Here is a 19,527-nt window from a genome sequence, read left to right on the forward strand (position 1 = left end):
GTCCTGCTTCTCCCGCAACCAGCCAGGGAAAGCCAAGTTCTGCTGGGCACTTGCAAGCCATTGGAATGGCTCCATACTCCATCTTTGCTATCAGCCTGCCTGTACTCTGCTGAAGAAGTAAGAACTTTAGCTCTTACCTCCTCTCTTTTGTGGGGACTCTCTGTGGTGTGAAAAGCGATGTTCACTTTGTTGGCTTACCCATGAGCCTGTGTTCTCTCTGGAAAGAGCTTACTGCTAGCTCCACCTGAGACTAAAGCAGTGGCTATAGTCAGCAGACAGCATGCCTTTGTGGTGATCCCAGTTAGGGTAAGGTTTGGCTCCTAGAACAGGCATACAATGGTATCATGGCTTAAAGAACGAAGTTAATTTCCCATTCACGTAACAGCACACGAAGAGCATCCCAGGTGGCTGGGTGGTTGTTTAGGGATGCAGGGTCCTCCAAGCTGCCCCACCATTCTCCAGGGCAGTGCTTCTCAAACGTCATGTGGTGAAGGACCCATTTTTCTTTTTTTTTTTTGAACATTTTCAATCCATTTCAAACCAAAATTTTTATAACAAAAAGTAAAAATGAATTACTAGAAAAATGAAGGGGAAAAACCCTCCCAAAGACACACAAAATACAAACCGAAAGTATTTTATTATTAGATAACAGACTTACACTGCTACGCAAGTTAGTAAATACTTCTCCTTTGAACACTGGGCAATGTAGGAGGCCGTTGTTCAATTTCCAATTATTGGGAATTTGCTCTTTCAGAGAACACATTTTGTATGACTTGAATTAAATTATTGAAATTGTTTTATGACCCAGAATATGTCTGTCTTGGTGAATATTCTGTGTGTACATGACAAGAATGTATATTCTGCTATTGTTTGAGTGTGGATGGCGTTATTCTATAACTAAGGCCAAGTTGGTTAATAGTGTTGTTCAGATGTACTATATCCTTACTTGTTTTCTACTTTTTCTGTATATTACTAAGTGATAAGTGTTGAAGTCTTTATGATGGTGGATTTGTCTGTTTCTTCTTTCAGTTATATCAGTTTTCATTTCATGTATTTTGAAGGTTCATTGCTGAGTGCTTACACACTTAGGATTGTTATATCTTGTTGGTGAATTAATTGACACTTTATCATTATGTAATGTCCCTCTTTATCCTTGGAAATATTTCTTGTTCTGAAGTCTACTTAGTCTGATACTAATATAGCCATCATAGCTTTTTTTTTAAGTATTTACGTGATATGTCTTTTTCTTTTCCTTTTTTTTAAAGCTATCTATATCTTTATATTTGAAGTGGGTTTCTTGTAGATAACATACCGTTGGGTCTTGCTCTTTATCCCATGTGACAATCTTTGCATTTTAATGTAATTTGTACTTAATGTAATTATTAATGGGATTGGATTTAATTTATTGTCTTCCTAGTTTTCTATTTGTCTTAACTATTCTTTGTTCCTTTTTTCCACTTCTTTTGAATTAGTTGAATTTTTTAATTAGTCTGTCTTACTTCCCCTATTGGCTTGTTAATGATAACTTTTGCAAAATTTTGCAGTTTTTCTCCTAGGGTTTACAATATACATTGTTAACTTACCTGAATGTACCTTCAAAGAATATTATACCACTTCACATAAAGTGTAAGACTCTTACAAGAGTATACAGTTGGGGACTTCTCTGGTGGCACAGTGGTCAAGAATCCACCTGCCAATGCAGGGGCACGGGTTTGAACCCTGGTCTGGGAAGATCCCACATGTTGCAGAGCAACTAAGCTCGTGCACCACAACTACTGAGCCTGCGCTCTAGAGCCCGAGAACCACAACTACTAAAGCCTGCGTGCCTAGAGCCCATGCTCTGCAACAAGAGAAGCCACCGCAATGAAGAGTAGCCCCCGCTCGCCGCAGCTAGAGAAAAGCCGGCACACAGCAACAAAGACCCAACGCAGCCAAAAATAAAATATAAATAAATAAATTTACAAAAAACAAAACAAACCTCAAAGTGTTTAAAAAAGAAAAGAGTATACAGTTGTCACTTGAATAATGTGGGGGTTAGGGGTGCCCACCCTCCACCCAGTGGAAAATCCATGAATAACTTGAGAGTCAGCCCTCCATATCTGCTGTCTCACACCATGGATTCAACCAACTGAGGATTGTGTAGTATTGCAGTACGTATTTAGTGAAGAAAAAATCCGCATATAGGGGACCTGCCCAGTTCAAACTCATGTTGTTCAAGGGTCAACTGTATTCCCATTCATCCCTCCCATTCTTTGGGTTATTTTTCTTGTACATTTTACTTATGCTATAAGTTCCACAGTACAGTATTACTCATTTTGTTTTACACAATTATCTTTTAAACTGATTTAAGATAAGTAAAAAAGGACTTCCCTGGTGGCTCAGTGGTTAAGAATCCTCCTGCCAATGCAAGAAAAACGAGTTCGATCCCTGGTCCGGGAAGATCCCACATGCCGTGGAGCAACTAAGCCCGTGAGCCACAACTACTGAGCCTGCACTCTAGAGCCCGTGAGCCACAACTACTGAGCCCCTGTGCTGCAACTGTGGGAGCCCACGCGCCTAGAGCCCATGCTCCACAACAAGAGAAGCCACTGCAGTGAGAAGTCCGTGCACTACAACGAAGAGTAGCCCCTGCTCATTGCAACTAGAGAAAGCCCGCACGCAGCAACGAAGACCCAACGCAGCCCAAAAATAAATAAATAAATAAAATTGATTCTTAAAAAAAAGATAATAAAAAAAGAGGGCCTTTTACATTTATTTTTATCATTTCCTTCTTTTTTTCATTTCTTTACATAGATTCAGGTTTTTATTTGATGTCATTTCTCAAATGCTGCATTCTGTAGTGGTTTTCCCTACTCTTTTTTTCTCTTTGTGTTTCAGTTTGGATATAGTCTGTTGACCTATTTTCGAGTTCATGGAGTGTTTTCTCAGAAATGTCCCGGCTATTGATGAGTCTATGAAAGGAATTCTTCTTCTCTGATATCATGTGTAATTTTCTACCATTTCAGTTTGACTCCTTTTTATAGTTGTCATTTCTCTGCTGAATTTCCCAATTTGTTTAAGCATTGTGATGGTTAAGTTTATGAGTCAACTTGACTGGGCTAAGGGATGCCCAGAAAGCTGGTAAAACATTATTTCTGGGAGACACCTGTAAGGATGTCTCTGGAAGCGATTAGCATTTAAATCAGTAGACTGTGTAAAGAAGATCTCCCTGAGCAATGTGGGTGGGCATCATCCAATCCATTGAGGACCTGAATAGAACAAAAGGATGAGGAAGGGTGAATTTGCTCTCTCTGCTTAAGCTGAGACAGCCATGTTCTACTGCTCTAGGACATCAGTCGTCCTGGTTTTGGGGCTTTTAGACTCACACTGGGACTTAGATCATTGGCTGCCTGTTATTCTCAGGCCTTCAGATTTGGTCTGAATTATACCACTAGCTTTCCTGGTTTTTCAACTTGCAGCACATCATGGGACTTCTCAGCCTCCATAACCACGTGAGACAATTTCTATAATAAATCTCTTCTTATACATATATCTATATATCCTGTTGCGTTTGTTTCTTTGGAAAACCCTGACTAACATAAGCATATTGTCCACAATTTCCAATACATTCTTTACCATATTAATCAATCATAGCTATTTAAAATTTCCTATCTGAAAATTCAACGTCTGGGTAATATCTGAGTCTGGATCTATTGATTGTTTTATTTCTTGGGAATGGGTTGTTTTTCTTACTCTTTTTTGTGTGTCTTGTAATTTTTTGTTAATGCTGGGCATCATGTATATGTACAGGAATAGTAGAAACTGTTAGGTAAATAAATTTATGCCGAGACATGCCTTTTCTGTTGTCGTGCAGTTAATATGGAGAGGGAGTGGTCAGTCAATATAGTCAGGAGTTGAGTTTGCCTTGCATTTTCTTGTTGTTATTATTATTACCTTTATTGCACCATAGTCTTCCTATTTCTTCAGCAGTGGGCTGTTGTTATCATGTACTTTTACTGAGGGGAGTACCAAATGATTCTTCTCAGTGCTCCTTTTCCCTCTCAGCTTTCAGTCAGTCTTTCCTGCCTGTGCCCCAGGGGGTTTCTCTCTCTCCATGATTTTGTCCCTCACCAGCACTAGATTGATGTTTCTTCTTACTCAATGCTAACTTCACAAAGTGGGGTCCAGCCTCAGTTTTCAGCAAGTCCTATGTATCTTGGCTTCCAGAGTGAGGATTTCCAGCTCTTCATCCCCCTGGCAGCCAATCTTTGCCTCATAACTGTGATTGTTCTTGGGAAGGAGTTTCCTGTTCCTTCCCTTATAGTAGCAGACTCTTGCTTAGCATTGGTGAAGGATCCCAGCCCTTCCCTCTGGAGAGAGGGTGTTTTCTCCTACTTCTCCTCCACCAGCAGTTGATCTTTGCCTTTTTCCTGAAGTTGAGACAGTTTCCTACCCTTCTACAAGAAACAGGAGGGTTTTGTTTCTATTTCTGCCCAGAATCAATAGATATTTGCCTATATGGTAGGAAAGGTAATACCCCTTCTTCAGAGGCTTACTGCTTTTGCTTTAAGATAGCATGTCTGGGAAAGTGAGTGGGACTAGTGACTATTCCCAAGCAGCAATCACCTCCTGAACACCTTCACCACCAAGGGTACTCCCTGTGGTCTTCTGCCCTGGCCTAATCTTTTTTTTTTTAAATAAATTTATTTATTTATTTATTTTTGGCTGTGTTGGGTCTTCATCGCTGTGCACGGGCTTTCTCTAGTTGCGGCCCACGGGGGCTACTCTTTGTTGCGGTGTGCGGGCTTCTCACTGCGGTGGCTTCTCTTGTTGTGGAGCACAGGTTCTAGGTGCGCTGGCTTCAGTAGTTGTGGCACACAGGCTCAGTAGTTGTGGCTCGTGGGCTCTAGAGCGCAGGCTTGGTAGTTGTGGCGCACAGGCTTAGTTGCTCTGCGGCATGTGAGATCTTCCTGGACCAGGGCTCGAACCCCTGTCCTCTGCATCACCAGGGAAGTCCCCCTGGCCTAATCTTTCTTGTGAGCACCTAGTGGGGCCCATGGCTAAGAGCTTGCAAGTGGGTATAAACTCTCTTATTCCAACCTGACACCCTAGCCTATATTTGGCTTTTAAGATTTTATTAAAATTTTAGCTGATTTCTTCTTACCTGCTTATATGGCAGCCACCTCTCTCCCCCATGCTTTGCCCAAGATGAAACAATTCACATGTTCTGTCTCTCCTTGGAGGGGCTTTCTCCTCTTGTAATTCCCTTATTTAATTGCCCCATGACTTCACATCTCTGATTAGCTGAAGAAATTTATGGTTTTGTAGATTATATGACTCCTTCTCATTCTTAGAACAGGATTGATGTTCTTAGATGCTTTCTACATTGTACCCCAAAATGCAAATTCCCACCATGGTCATGAAGATGTAGTCCCAGAAATGGCTTGCAGGATTTCCGCTCATTGTCCAGTGAAAAGAACCCAGTCACACAGTCACACTTAACTGCAAAGAATTCTGGGAAATGTAGTATAGTCATGTGTCCAGGAAGAAGAGGAGAATGGATTTCAGTGAATAACCAGCAGTTTCTGTCACCATGCTCCAAACAAGTGAAATCTAAAATGATTCTGGCTTGGAGCAATTGGGCATCACTGTAAAACTGTGAGGTTTACTGGCCCCATCTTGGAGTTAGTCCTGTCAAGATGGTAAGAAGTCTGAAGAACCATCTTGTCATGTGTGTCCCATGATCATACGACGGAAATGTGCAGAGGGTTCTCTCCACTTCCATGCACATCTGGGCTCCAACTCCATTGGGGCCACCTGGGGAAGAGAATGGATCTTGTGGGAGGACAATCTCTTGAAAGCACATGGGTTCCTAATCCTGCTGTGTTTATTAACCATCTGTGCACCTTTTTAAAGAATACAATTGCCAGGGCTTCACTCTAGATACTCTGAAGGAAAATCTTTGGAGGAAAGACTCAAGCATCTACATTTTTTGAAGAAAGGCTTCCTGGATGATTCTTTTGTCCAGTAGCTTTGGGTACCTCTGGGCTAGGTTGTGGTAGAAACCAAAGCGATATAATTGAAATCCCATCATCCAGTTTTGGCATCCTGCCTCCAGGGTTGATTTGGTCCTGGCCACTAGCCCAGCAGGCAAGCAGGTAAGCTCAGTACTGAAGCCAAGTGTTTGTCCTAAGCCATCCCAGGAAGTGACAGCTCCTACAGTTCAATGTACCTGGGCTTATTCTTTGTTAATGGGTGATGTAGGATATTGGTGAAAGTTGGCTGGAGCACCTTCCAGGCTCTAATCTTCACCATTAGGTTCTTTGGAGTGGAACTTGGGAACCTTGATTCCCTGCTTGGCCTAGGTTGGAGCAACCCCAGAAATATTTTCTAAGGAAATCTAGGCCTTGGTAAGATGTGTGGGGCCTTTCTGGCCAGATGTGAATGGTGAAGAGATTGATATTTCACAAAAGGATGCCATCAGGCTCTTAGCCCTACTGGCCTTGCAAACTGAAGCAGTGACACCCCAGGTCCTTGCCAGAAAACTCACCCCAAACCCTCTGCAGTCTTCCTCTATCTCAGTCAGGAAGAGGCACATTCCACTGACTTATTCTTGCCTCTAGGCAGGGCTGCTAGATCAGGTCACAGGGATTGTGCCCCGTGCACAGCCCCCATGGGAGGTTGGGGGTTGGAGAGAGGAAAGTCCACTCAACCTGCTCTGCACCCTGTCTCAGGGCTGGTGCACCAGGAGGAGCCGGGGAATGAGCCCTTTTCCTCATTCAACCAAAGGCCCCATATGGCAGCAGCGGCCTTGCCTGTAGCTATGATTAAGCTTATACCTGGATAGGGCTGGGCCTCAGAAAGCTAAGCCTGTGGCCCATGATGCCTTTTGCTTAGCTGTATTCCATTTTCATTCCAAGAGAGGCAATGTAAGAAGCAGTAGAAATGCTGGAACCAGATTGTCTGGGTTCAAATCCCACCTTCGCGACTTACTTGCTGTGTGCTCTTAGGAAAATCATTTGACTTCTTTGTGCCTCGGTTCTCTCAACTGCAAAACAGAGATAAGGATATTATCAACCTCATGGGTTGTGAGAATTAAATGAATTAATATGTGTAGTGTGTTTAGAAAGTGCATAGAACACAGAATAAGTGCTATGTAAGTGTTAGCTTGTATGATGGTGTTAATGGTGAGGATGTTATCGAGGACATTGCCCTGGACATCATGGGCCCCTTCCCCCTACTCCCCCCCCCATTATAACTTTTCTCTGAGGCATTTCTCTTAGACCCTGAGGCCAGAAAAAGCTATGGTTGTCTTTAGCAGCAACCCGTCTTTATCTTACAGACACGGCAGTTCCTGTTTCCATCTTTGCTTTGGGAGCTAAAATGAGCAGTTTCAGGCAAAATTAACCATTTGTAGAGGACTTCTGGGGATGGATTCTGTGTGCTCATTGTTCCTGACCCAAATACTTGAAATCATCCTTGATTTCTCTCTTTCACACCCTAAAACAAATCCTGTTGTTTCCTTCTTCAAAACCTTCCACCACTGTAAGCCTTTCTTCAGGACTAATGTGGTGCAGGTCCTTAGTTGGGTCTCTGCTTCCACCCTGGCCCCTAAACCCTGCTATTCCTATAACAACCATTGTGACCTTTACGAATATAAGCAAATTCACAACACTCCTCCTCTTTCAACACTTCAATTACCTTGAGAAAAAAAAAATCATGATTTGCACTGCCCGCATTGTCTCCATCCTTACCTGCCTCATGCCCTCTGCTCCAGTATATCAGCCTCCTCGTCCCTTTACTAGATGGTGCATGGCCAGGGTGGTGTTTTCTCCTTGGAATTCTCCCCTCCAGATCCTGCTGAGGCTTGCTCCTTCCCTCTGCATCTGAGCCTCTGCTCAAATGTCATCGCATCAAAAGCCCTTCCCTGGCCGTCTTTTCTAAAAGAGCAACCTTCCATCCACCCTGGCATTCCATATTCCGCTTATTTTATGTTATTTTTCTTCTCAACATTTACCACCACCTGTCATAAGTTGATTTTGTCTTTCCCCATTGGCGTGTAATTTCCTTTTGGGTGAGGGCTTTGTCCTGGTCAGCCCAGTGCCTAAAACAGTGCTCAGCACAGAGCAGGGCTTGATAGAGTCATTAAAGAAATGACAGGCAGAGTGAAATGCCTCATTTTACTATGTCATCCCCATCTTCTCTGACCTGGTTTCTCCAAGGTTTGGAAGCAGAATGTAAAAATACACACGTTACACAAAGACAGAAGCAAAGAGACAGATCCAGGTAGAGAATAAATAAACTTTTCTAAGTGCTGGATGATTCCTCAGTGGAAGATTCTGTTGAGGAAGTGAATCGTGGCTGTCAGCGGGTTGTTCTATGCTCTATGATTCATTAGAATACTCTGGTAACCCCAGCCTGCCTTCACAGCACCGGTGGATGAACAGAGAGTTTGCTGCAGGAAGAAAGAGGCCCCTGGGCTGGGGATAAGCATTTGAAATCACCATACTTCTTTTCTTCTCTTTGGGAGCTATGAAGGCCATACTTATACACTTGCTTCTGCGGAAGAAAGAACAGTATTAACTGGCAGAGGTGGAGACTCCCTCCAGCAATCCATGCTGTTAAAGATACTTCTTTAGTTGGAAGGTGCTCTGGGATCTGTACCTTGAGTTGTGATCCTATTTTGGTAACAGAGTTGAGAGTGCAGTTTGCTCTTCTTCAGTCTTGGAGGTAGTGGTGTTTTCCTTTTCAGTGCTGGCTGTAGGCAGTTGTATAAGACAAAGGTTCTACTGCAGCCGTTGGCTCCAGGATGCCCGGGGTGTGTGGGATGTTTGTCTGCTGGTGGTTTTCCCAAGGCTTTTGGACAGTGATACACATCAGCCATTCTCTTCCCTTAGCCCAGACATGTGCACCTACACCACGGCTGAGCAGCATCTCCGTAGGGGACCTGCCTTCTCGCAGACCCCGCCTGAGCCCCTTAGAAAGCTGGAGGGAGGCACTTTCAAGCATGGGAGAACAGAAAATCTGATGCAGACCATTTGTGCCTTTTGCTATAGGAAAATGCAAAGCTGGTAGAGTGAATTAATTCTGAGACAGATAATAGAGTGGGGCCCCGGGCAGGGTCATTCAGGAGACACAACTTTTTCCTTGGATCTTTTAGCAGAAGCAACTCAGTTCTGAGCCCTCATAACTTCCGAAGATTTCTTGGAAGACTCTTTGTCTCTGCTCTGAGGGCAGTTAGAGAAAGCATCCAACTTTTCAGAACCTTCTGAAAAGGAGCCTTTTTATATGAAAGAGGGCTCCTTGACTATAGCTGGACTTAGCAATGACTGCTGGGGACCCAGCATCTGACTCTGTGGATCCAACTCCTCATCACGACATGTGTGTGAGGAGGGAAATATTTCCACAAGGGAAAAATGCTATTGGTGGCCTTACTTTTGGCCTCTGCTTCTATTCACCTCCTAAACCGATATGATTTCTCTAACGCTATAGCATACTATTTTCCTGAACCCATTTCTACCTCCTCCTTGTAAATAATGAAAGGGGGAAACCAATGAAAAAAAAATTGGTCTTAACGGTCTTAATTGGTCTTAATGTGGGGTAAAAAATTGGTCTTAATGTGGGGTAACTTATGAGCTGGGGGAACAGACAGCAACTGCATTTTAGGAACTACTTCTTGTGATTATCCACATTCGGAGATTTAAAACAAAAGCCGCTACTGGCCTGTGCTGTTAGCTAATTGTCAGACAACAGACAAACACACCACGGCCAGAAAAATCCCCAGAGTTTGGGCGGCTGATTTCTCTGGCAGCAAATGAAAGCTTTGGCTGTTGCCCCTGGCTAGCTGAACAAGCCAGGACGGAGTCCACCGCGTGCCCCCCTCTGTGGACACTGCTGGCACAGCGTGTGTTGGGTGGGGGGAGGGAGAGGTGAGGACACCCTCACAATTTTAGGCAGCTGCACGCCCATCCAGGGACACCACACCAGCATAATTCATCCCATACCTCCCAGCCAGGGTGATTCCCAGCCTCAATGAACAACAGTTTGGAGGCATTGTTTACAAATCAATTTCCCCCTCTAAATACGCTGTTGTAAGAGTGGACCCTTCTGCTTGCCCAGCCTGGGCCCACCTGTCACTGGGACTTCCTAGCCAGTGGTCATACTGTATTGATCTTTTTAATCCCCTCTCTTTGAAACACAGAGCCAGCTGATGTGGAGCTCCTCAAAAGAAAGACTCTCCCACCGCCCCTACCTCTACAGGTAGCTGCATATCGGGGCTAATTCCCCACTAAAAAGTCTTAATTGGCTTATGGGGAGCCTGAAAGATCTCTCTTGTGTTTACAAAGTGAAAGGAAATGATGGATCTCAAATGCCCTAGTCTCTCTGTATCCATATCTTGGTGGAAATCAGGTGCATTTTATTTTTAATTGTTTTGAGATAGGACTGGAGTTTTGAAGGTGGGTGGAGATACTGTTTCACTTTAGTGGTTGAACAGCGAGTGGAAGGGAAGAAAAATCCCAGAGACACCAACATTAGGCAAGACACTTGGTGACTTATTTTCTTTTTTATTTATTTTTTATTTACACGAAATATCTGCAGTACAAAAATGTAAACTTTGATAGCTCATAATAATAGAATAAACTCTTTATGTACAAAAATACATTTTCATATGAATGAAGCATCTTGAATAAATTAAAGTACTCTCCAGCCCAGTGCCTGAATAGCTACGCAAGAGTCTCGGGTTCTTCCTAGAGCAAGCCTGCAGTGGTGGGGGTCAGGATCCATAATGCATGAAGCCCACTCCTTGTCTCTCCTTTTTAAGCCTTTTCATTGTATTGTCAGCCGGCTCAAACCGAATTTTCATGCTCGTTTTTCTTCATTAGAGTTCTACAAATTGTAAAATTGACTTTTCACCTCGTCTTCAGAGACTGATCTGTCCCTTTTCTAAATCACACTGAAGTGGTGGCTGGGGTCAGCTCTGAGCCAGCCACAAAGGAGGTTTTGTGGTGTTCAGAAAGTGCAAAAGGAAAGGCCGTCTAGGGGCGGGCAGGAGGGGCCCGGGGCTGAGGGCTGGAGAAACAGACTAAGGGGCAGCCACTGCGAGGGTGCAGCGACCTAACAAGCGGCTCAGGTATCCCCTACCCTTTTAAAGCTCCCGTTTCTTCCTCTGCCTGGACCTGGGGTCCCAAGGCCACAACTGGGCCCCCACCTACTGTCCGTCGCCTGGGGGAGGGGGACGGTAACGGTATTCAAAAGGGGCCCTAGTGGTAAGGGATGAAACAGGGCGTCGTGTGGAGCAAGTCTTTGGGCAGGCCCGGGAAGGAAAAAAGGGGGTCTCCAGGGCCATAGGTGAAGTCTTCGGAGGTGGCGGGGCTACTGGGGTCAGAGAGTGGCGAGGCGGCAGCGGCGCAGGGGGAGGCGGCGGCCCCGGAGCCCCAGGACTCCGCGTCGCTGGCGGGGCTCGGGGGCCCGGGGAGGCAGGGGGCACACTGCGGCGGCAGGAGGCGCTCTCGGGCACCACCCCCGGGCAGCCCCTGGTCGGCCAGGCGCAGAGTCTCGGCCAAAGCCCAGATGTAGTTGTAGGCGAAGCGCAGCGTCTCGATCTTGGTGAGCTTGGTGTCGTCGGGGAAGGAGGGCAGCACGCTGCGCAGCGCGTCCAGCGCCGCGTTCAAGTTGTGCATGCGGTTGCGCTCGCGGTCGTTGGCCTTGACGCGTCGGCTCCTGCGCAGCGAGTGCAGCAGCGCCTCGGAGCGCACCCGCGCGCGGCCCCTGCGCCGACGCCGCTCCTGCTCGTCGTCCTGCGCACGAGGAGTGTCCGACGCCCCGGGAATCCCGGGTGAGCCCTTGCGGGCCGTCATGGGCGGCCCCGAGGCGGACGTGGGCTGTTGGAGCCTGGCACAGTCCTCCTCGTCGGTGAGGAAGCCGGACAGGTCGCTGGTGCTGCTGCTGCTGGCGCAGTCGAGGTCCGAGAGGCAGGTCTCCAGAGGGGCTGGCATCGTGGCGTTGTGCAGGACGGTTGGACAGCTAAGAGGGCGCTTAGAGGGCAGGAACCCGGGCTGAGGGCAGGGCCGTCGGGGCGCACTTACGTTCCGGATGGCCCGGGTCTACTCTGTGCCGGCTGCGGGCGCCAAGGGCTGGAAGGGCGCAGGGGCGCACCGGGAACTTGGCCTCAACTCCTCGCCTCGCCTGCAGGGGCCACGCTCCCGCCGGTCTCCCGAGTGATCTCGCCGGCGATCAGATCAGCTCGTGTGAGTACCGAGTGTGGCACACGACCGGCCTCAGGACCCGTTAAGTACTCGGCGCAACAATGGGCGCCCCCCTCCCTAGCCACCTCCGCCCCCGAGGCAGCCCCCGTGAATGGAGCTTGGCGGCAGGTCAGCCCCGTGCGGCGCCCGGGTATTTGCATAATTTATGCTCGCGGGGGGCCACGCCGCCCCTCCCCCCTCCCGGAGCGTGCCCGTAATTACCGCGGGCCAATCGGCGGCGTCGCGCGGCCCCGGGGCGGTCTCCGGACTAACCCGGCCCGGGCGTCTCTAGGCAGTGAAACGGAGGCGGGGGCGGCCGGCGATTAGCCGCCGAGGCACGCTCCTCCAGGGGCGGGTAGGGAGCCCCTAGCTGGGGTGGGATGGGGAGGCGGGGCGCTGGGCGGAAAGTGTGAGCCGCGCAGCGAGTTGCGAAAACCTGGAGCCCGCTGAGAGCCTGGGTTCGCTCCCTCTCCTCAGGCTGCTGAGTGGCTGCGTGAGTTTGGGCTAGTGATTTGACTTCACTTTCCCCATCTGTAAAATGGGGCACAAGTCTACCCTGTTGAGGATGATGTAAGATGATGTTCTTGGGACACATGGCAGGGCGCTTTTGTGACCGAGCGCCCCAGGAATGGTTGCGAGATGCAGCGCCCTGGGAACCCGGGGAAAACCCTATTTAAGAAAACCAGAGAGTGGCTCAAAGGGCAGAGGGCGGAGACAGCACCTCTGCTTCGTCCAGGTTGGTGAAGAAGTAGGGGAATGGCTCTATTGACTTTCACCTAGGGCAGGGTGCGCGCGCGCCTGGGGGCGGGGGGGCAGCGAGGAAAGCGAAGGCATGGATGCTTTCCCAAGTTGGGTGGCGTCTTGGCCGAACCCTCGTAACCCTCCAACTACCCTCCGCCCCCAACACTGTCCGAAGATTCTTAAAGTAACAGAGGCATGCGAATCCCCTTCTCTCCGGCAGCCCTCGCCGCTTCCCCCAGCGCCCACCCTCACCACTCTTTGTGCTGCGTCTCTTGGAGCGGCGCTTGCAGCCTCTGAGACCCCCTCAGGTTCGATAGCCAGCGAGGCTTTCCCGCCCCAGGAGAGACGGTAGCAAGCACTCAGTGGAGCCCCTCGCCCCCCATCCCCTCTCCCTCTTAGTGAGGTAAGAGTGCCCGTCCCAGCAGAAGGTTTCCACTCTGCATGTTACGAGTAGCTTCTCTCTGGTCACCAACGCTGGCTCTGGAGCGATAGAGACCCAGACACCCCCAACTTTGTGCTTAGGGGAAAATAGTCACGAAGGAACAGCACCAGATTATGGGGGTGGGGAGTTAAACACAAAATGAACACCTTCAGAAAAGTTTCAGCCTCCTCACCATATCTCAGTGGTGGCCTTGGGCCTGGTGCCTGACCTGTCCTCAGAGCCCGAGTGACTCTGCTTGGGACACTGTCCCTTTCTGAAGGGATGCCATTTGGAGGCAGATTCCATCTTGGGTGGCTGACCAGTGCTTGTCTTTTTTTTTTTTTTTTTACTCCACCCCGCGGCTTGTGGGATTTTAGTTCCCCAACCAGGGATCAAACCCCGGGTGCTTGGCAGAGCACGGAGTCCTAACCACTGGACTGCCAGGGAATTCCCTGACCAGTGCTTGTCTTCCAGCTCACTGGACTCGACTCAGCCCTCCCTTCCCCGCTGCTGCACCCCACACATACTTGAACCTGAGGGGAAGGCTGGACATGTATACAAGGGCTCTAACAGGTTTGCTAGAAGTCACAAAAGTGACTTTAATCAGCTTAAGCGAGAAAGGGAAATTGGTAGGTAATACTGGGCATCTCAAAGAACCCAAAGGCTGCTGGCATTTGTGGGATCCTGCAGGAGCCCAGAGTCCTCACTCTGCTTTTTGCCCTGTGTCTCTCTCCCTGTATCAGCTTCCCCATGGACCCAGCACGTTCCCACCAGCCTCGACCTGATGATACCTCTGGGCCCCTATATTATTTTCTTGAGACTGCTGTAATAAATTCCCACAAACTAGGGGCCTTAGAACAACAGAAATTTATTCTCTCACAGTTCAGGAGGCTGGAAGTCTGAAATTAAGGCCTCAGTATGGTTGGCTCGTTTTACAGCTCTGAGGGAGAATCTGGTCAGTGCCTCTTCTAGCCTCTGGTGAGTCCTGGCAACACTTGGCATTCCTTGGCTTCTAGATGCACCACTTCAACGTCTGTATTTTTCTCCTTTGTGTTTCTGTGTCTTCTTTTCTGTCTCTTGGCCACTTGAATTTCGGACCCACCTTTATCCAGGATGATTTCATCTTGAAATCCTTACCTTAATTCCGGCTGCAAAGACCTTTGTTCCAAATAAGTTCACATTCTTAGGTTCTGGGCTGACATGTCTTTTGGGAGCCACTATTCAACATACTACAGCTTCTTTTCCAAATTACTAGAAGAGAGAATCTGTTTGGTCAAGGGAACAGAGTCATCTGAATCATTTATCATTTCTTGACTGCCTTGCCCCTGAAGACCCTTCCCATTGAGGAATGTGAATGCATGAACACCTTTCTCCCCATTCCTGGCAGTTAGGGTGTGGCCGTGGGTTAATTGCATGGCCCACTTGGAACTAAGGCTCTGAACTGGTGACAGTTCAGAGTACACTTGTGTTGTAGCAGCAGCTTAGAAGGGCAGTGGCCAGTGGTGGCAGAGGTGGCCAGGAACCAGTGGGTGTCCTGACCTAGCTTTTCCCTGAGCATTTTCAGCTGTGGATCTGCACCTCCTTCCCCCCACACCCCCATTTTCCAAGCCTGGTTCTCCAGCCTACCCACTGATTGCATGAGAACCTTCATAGTAGGCCTTTTCCAGTAGGGCTTTTTTGCTTGAGTTGGTCAAGCTTGATGTCTGTGGTTTGCTAAAAAGGCACCAAGTTAAACACTAAGGTTGCCAAAGCATAGAGAAAGAGGCAACCCATATGCCATATTGCTTGCCTATTCTGGGCCAAGCACTGTGCTAGACACTGGGGTGACAGAGGGGAAAACCTGGCTGGTGGGGGGCCATCGGCTCTGAGTCTCATAAGCCTAGGGTTCAAGGTCGGCAGAACCCTTGGAGTTTATTCATCCATCTGCTGCACCTTGTACATGGGAAACTGGGGCAGCAGATGGGGAGGTCTTTTCTCCAGGTGTCCCACGGATTACTGGTGGTCAAATTAGGACCAGATTCAGGGGTCTTTTCAGCCCCCATTCCATGTTTTTCCATCACAATTAATCAGTAAATACACAGTAAACACCTACTGCATGCCACCTGCGTGGTGCCAGGTGCTCTGTGGAGAGTCTTGGGGCAGGGGAGACGTGGCCACAGAAAGGTGACCTGCCACTGGCTGAGAGAAGTGCTGGGGGCCCACTAAGGGAATAGATCTGAAGGGCATTGTGCACCCGCCAAAGGGAAGGGGATGGTCAGGGAAGGCTTCCTGGGAGAGGGGGACTTGAGAAGGCCTTGAAGGGTAGATGGGATGTGAATAGAATAGAATAGAATCTAGGTAGAAGGTAGGGGTAAGGATGACTGTGGCAGCCAGTCTGAATGGGGCTTCTTTGGGGGGTCTAGTTGATGAGGATAGAGGACAGTTGCGATGGGCCTTGAATGGCCATGGCGACCTTTCTCCTTCCTTTCTGTCTCCTCTCCTGCTGCTTCTTTCTGAGCAGGGCTGTCACAGTTGTTCCAGTGGTTTATTGCACAAGGGCATCCAGGGCAAGTCGGGGCTAAAATCTAGCTTCTCCAGCACTCGCTAAGCCATGCTTTTCACATGTGCACAAAGGCACCTCATGAGCTAGCGGTGACTCTGTGCTCTCCTGCCTTTGTCCCCCACCTCTGCCGGAGCCTTACTGACCTGACCAGGCAGGCATCTTAGCCTTGCCCTGTCTGCTCCTGGCTTTGGGGCAGTGCATGGGGCAGCTCCTCCCTGGACATTAGTGCCTGTCCCTTGTGTTTTGAATAAGTAAGTGCACCTGAGGCTTGGGGGCCCTTCCTACAAGTGAGCCACTAAGGATGGAACTGAACCCTGGGAAGATGAGAATGAGATGGTAGCTTAGGCTCAGACCTGCTCTCTATGAGGCTCAGAGCTTTCTCTTTGAGAGAAAACAGCTGGACCCCTTATAGGAGGACATATACCCTTGCTGAGGGAGATAAAAATTTCTCCTACCCCCATAATCCCTTGGAGCCTAGTACAGAGCACATCTGTGGAAACCCTCATTCTCAGAGCACAATAGGATATGATGTGAGCATGTAATAAAACCAACCATAGCAGGCACTGAGGTGGTGAGGGCTGAGCCAGGCGTTCTGGCTGACTGATGTGTGAGCCATTCAGCTGCCAATGTGTGGGGGCGGAGGAAGGGGGGGTACAGATATTCCAAGGGACTGGATTAAGCCAGAGTTTCTCACACTGTGGTCACCTGAGGTGGTAGTGATGATGGGGCGCCCCACCCCGGATGCCCAGAATCATAACCTCTGGAAATCTGGACCACATGCTGAAGTCACTGTTGACTTATACCTAGAGCCTCTGTTTGCCCCTCATATTGGAACAGATATCTTGCTTTAGCATCCACGCTTCTATCCTGTGCTTGCCTAAGCCCTTGAGGCAGCTTGGGCGTGTTCCTGTGACACCTCAGAGGAAGTCCAAGTGATGCCAAGACTGGGGCTCCTCCTGCAATTTTGCCTGCCTGTCTGACAGCTGGGGCCGTAAGGAGAGAGGAGGATCCTGGAAAGGCGTGCAGGTGCACACCAGAAGGTGAATAACTGTTCAAGGCGGCTCTGAGGGTCTGACTCAAGACCACTGTGGAACCAGCAGGGAGGTGATTTCGGTTCCTTCTTGAGAGGATCTTTCTGATGTCAACACACTGGTGAAGGGAGCAGCTTTCTGGAGAGATGGGAGAGAGAGGCTCTCAGTGTTGAGCAAGTCATCCGATGCTTCCAGAGTCTTTTGAGATTCTTGGTGTATTTTTTTTTTTTTTTTTTTAGTGAACAAAGGCCAAAATAGGAGAAAATAGTGGCAAATTATAAATGTTTATATATAATAGATTAGTGTGGCTAGTACATAAAAATACAAAGCAGTCTGTGCTGTTCCCAAGACAATTTCTGGATTTTAAATGAACATTAAATTATAGTGCCTGTAGGCATGAAGATCCAGGGATGGATCCGATTTAAATTTGTGGTTGCCAATCTTCCTCCTCCAGTCCCTGTCAGTGTCTCAGCGACCACGTGTAGACTTCAATCACAGTTAGTGCCCGCAGCCCACAGCCCTTTTGAGGTATGAGGCTGAGTCAGGTGGCCCCCTCGCCCATCCTCCCTTTCAGTTGTCATAAACACATAAGCCCAAGGTTGAGCAAACTATCTTTTAGAGGTGCTGTGTCAGGAATGAGGCTGAGGGATTAGCGTCCCGTAATTAGAAGTGCTGGGATGGTAATCTGCATGTGTTGGAGTGGGGAAGGACACTATTGCATTTTGTAATTTGCCTCCAAATTGTTTTAGCTGAGATTGATTATTCCCCATCCACTCCAACTGATTAGACAGAATATTAAGAGTGCTGTGGCACCTGCATGTATCTGAATGTTGTGAGGTTACAGGCAAAGTTCTTTTCTCACAGTATACCTAAGTTCTCAGGAGCAGTTATGACAGGAGAGGGGAATGGTGCTGGCACCTAACTAAGCCACTCAACCATCCGGGTTTGGCCATGGACAGTGCACAGCACTGAGTTTATAAGGTCACTGGACAGTGTTGATGTCCACGGTGGCCTTGATGGGAATTTTTACACAAAGTAAAGCTATGGAGAGGGCCACCTTTTCTAAACAAAATTGTTCCATTTCCATCATCCTTTTCTTTCTGGAGCTACCTGTGGGGAGGGGACAGCATTGGTTTCGTGGGTGGCATTTTGGAAAGAAAATGTCATAATCTTTTTAGAAAAAAGGAAGAAAAGGTGCAGCTACTCAACAGGACAGGATGAAGGATGATGTGGGCCCCAGAGGTGTGCAGTGTTCCTTTCAGTAGGTTAAATACACCCGCAGATATGCGTTTCCATCTGAGAGAAGCAGGGTGGGGTTGGGGGAATGGAAAGGAGAAACAATTCCCTATTTTCTTTACTGATGACCCATGACAGTTGTGGAAGGGGGGCAAAAGGGAGGGGAAACGAGGCAGGAGGGGGGAAACAGAGGGGTCTTTCAGTGACAGAGCAAGGAAAATGGCAAATTATCCATGGTTTCCAGAAATCCGTGGAGGCCCCTTCGGCCCCTGCCCTGCTAAATACAGTGCCGGCTGTATGCATTTCCCACCTCGGAGACGTCTGCTTGAATGTCCTTTGGCACTGTGCGCTGACGTGTTTGGTTGTGTACAGTCTGCCTACGTGTGGGATGAATCTTGGCCTCCAGGGGAAGTCCTGGTACAAATCTACTTTATTCTAGTGCTGCGGAAGAAATGCCCTCCAAAGACACACTGGGCAACTCTGCAGCCAGATAAATTCTTTCCACAAGAATTTTTCAAATTCGAATGGAGTTAGTTCTCAAGCCTATGTGTGGGGCAGGGGGACAATGCGTGCTTGGGGTGGCTTGGTTTGAAGTGCGTTTTTTAGTTTGGGCCAGTCTTGGGTGAAACAATGTCCTTTTTGTGCCCAGAGTAGAGTGGGGGAGGCGAAGGGGATGTGCGCGCTTATGCAGGGAGGGCCCGCAAGGGTGCCGGCCCTGAAACGAAGAGGGAGCAGGCAGAAGGTGCTCAGCCCGCCCCTCCTCAGCTGGGAGGCCTGCAGTCATTCTCACATCAGCTGCCTGGGGCTACCAATCAACCCAGAACCTCCTTCAAAGCCTCTGAATTTTGCTTTTGTAGATTTTTTGAAGTCAAATCTTCTGGGCTTAGATCAACACACACACACACACACACACACACACACAACATAACCCCTGCTGTCGCTGTCACTAGATTTAGCTCCCCAAATCCAGGCTGCACCTGCCACAGGATATTGCTAAAGCCAGAGTTAATTTCGCTGAGCAGTTTCGTCTTGTTTTTGAATTCTTAAGAACGTCTTCAGTTGAGATTAAAAAAATCACCCCCCACCCAAGATGCTTGTGAGTCAAGTGTGGGAAAACTGTGTGATGTGTGAGTGTATTCTCTTCGGTGTGTACAAAAGAAGTCGCAGGGAGATTCATCCGAACGGAATTTAACTATTGGGTTAGGGAGAGAATTCAGATATAAACACAGAGAATGGAGAAATAGCTGAAGTGTTTGCCTTTTTGCTTTTCTCTACCTTAATGCTCGGCTACATAAAGTCACGTTGGGCTCGAACACAAATGCATTTTGTTTG

The 19,527-nt window shown here is 48.1% G+C and overlaps 1 protein-coding gene across 1 annotated transcript; it reads right to left on the reverse strand.

The window, feature by feature from the left end:
• Positions 1-11,237: 11,237 nt before the first annotated feature.
• NEUROG1 (neurogenin 1) lies at positions 11,238-11,975 on the reverse strand. Its single transcript, XM_022588856.3, has one exon. It carries the CDS (start codon positions 11,973-11,975, stop codon positions 11,241-11,243), a length of 735 nt encoding a protein of 244 aa, XP_022444564.2. The 3' UTR covers positions 11,238-11,240.
• Between the last annotated feature and the right edge of the window lie 7,552 nt (positions 11,976-19,527).

Source organism: Delphinapterus leucas, chromosome 3 (genome assembly GCF_059928025.1).
Source record: "Delphinapterus leucas isolate spDelLeu-1000000601 "Yukka" chromosome 3, BTC_Dleu_Yukka2, whole genome shotgun sequence".
Classification (NCBI taxonomy): domain Eukaryota; kingdom Metazoa; phylum Chordata; class Mammalia; order Artiodactyla; family Monodontidae; genus Delphinapterus; species Delphinapterus leucas.

Bases quoted from the DNA above. Each gene is read 5' to 3' on its own strand.
- NEUROG1 (XM_022588856.3), bottom strand. From the start codon at position 11,975: ATGCCAGCCCCTCTGGAGACCTGCCTCTCGGACCTCGACTGCGCCAGC.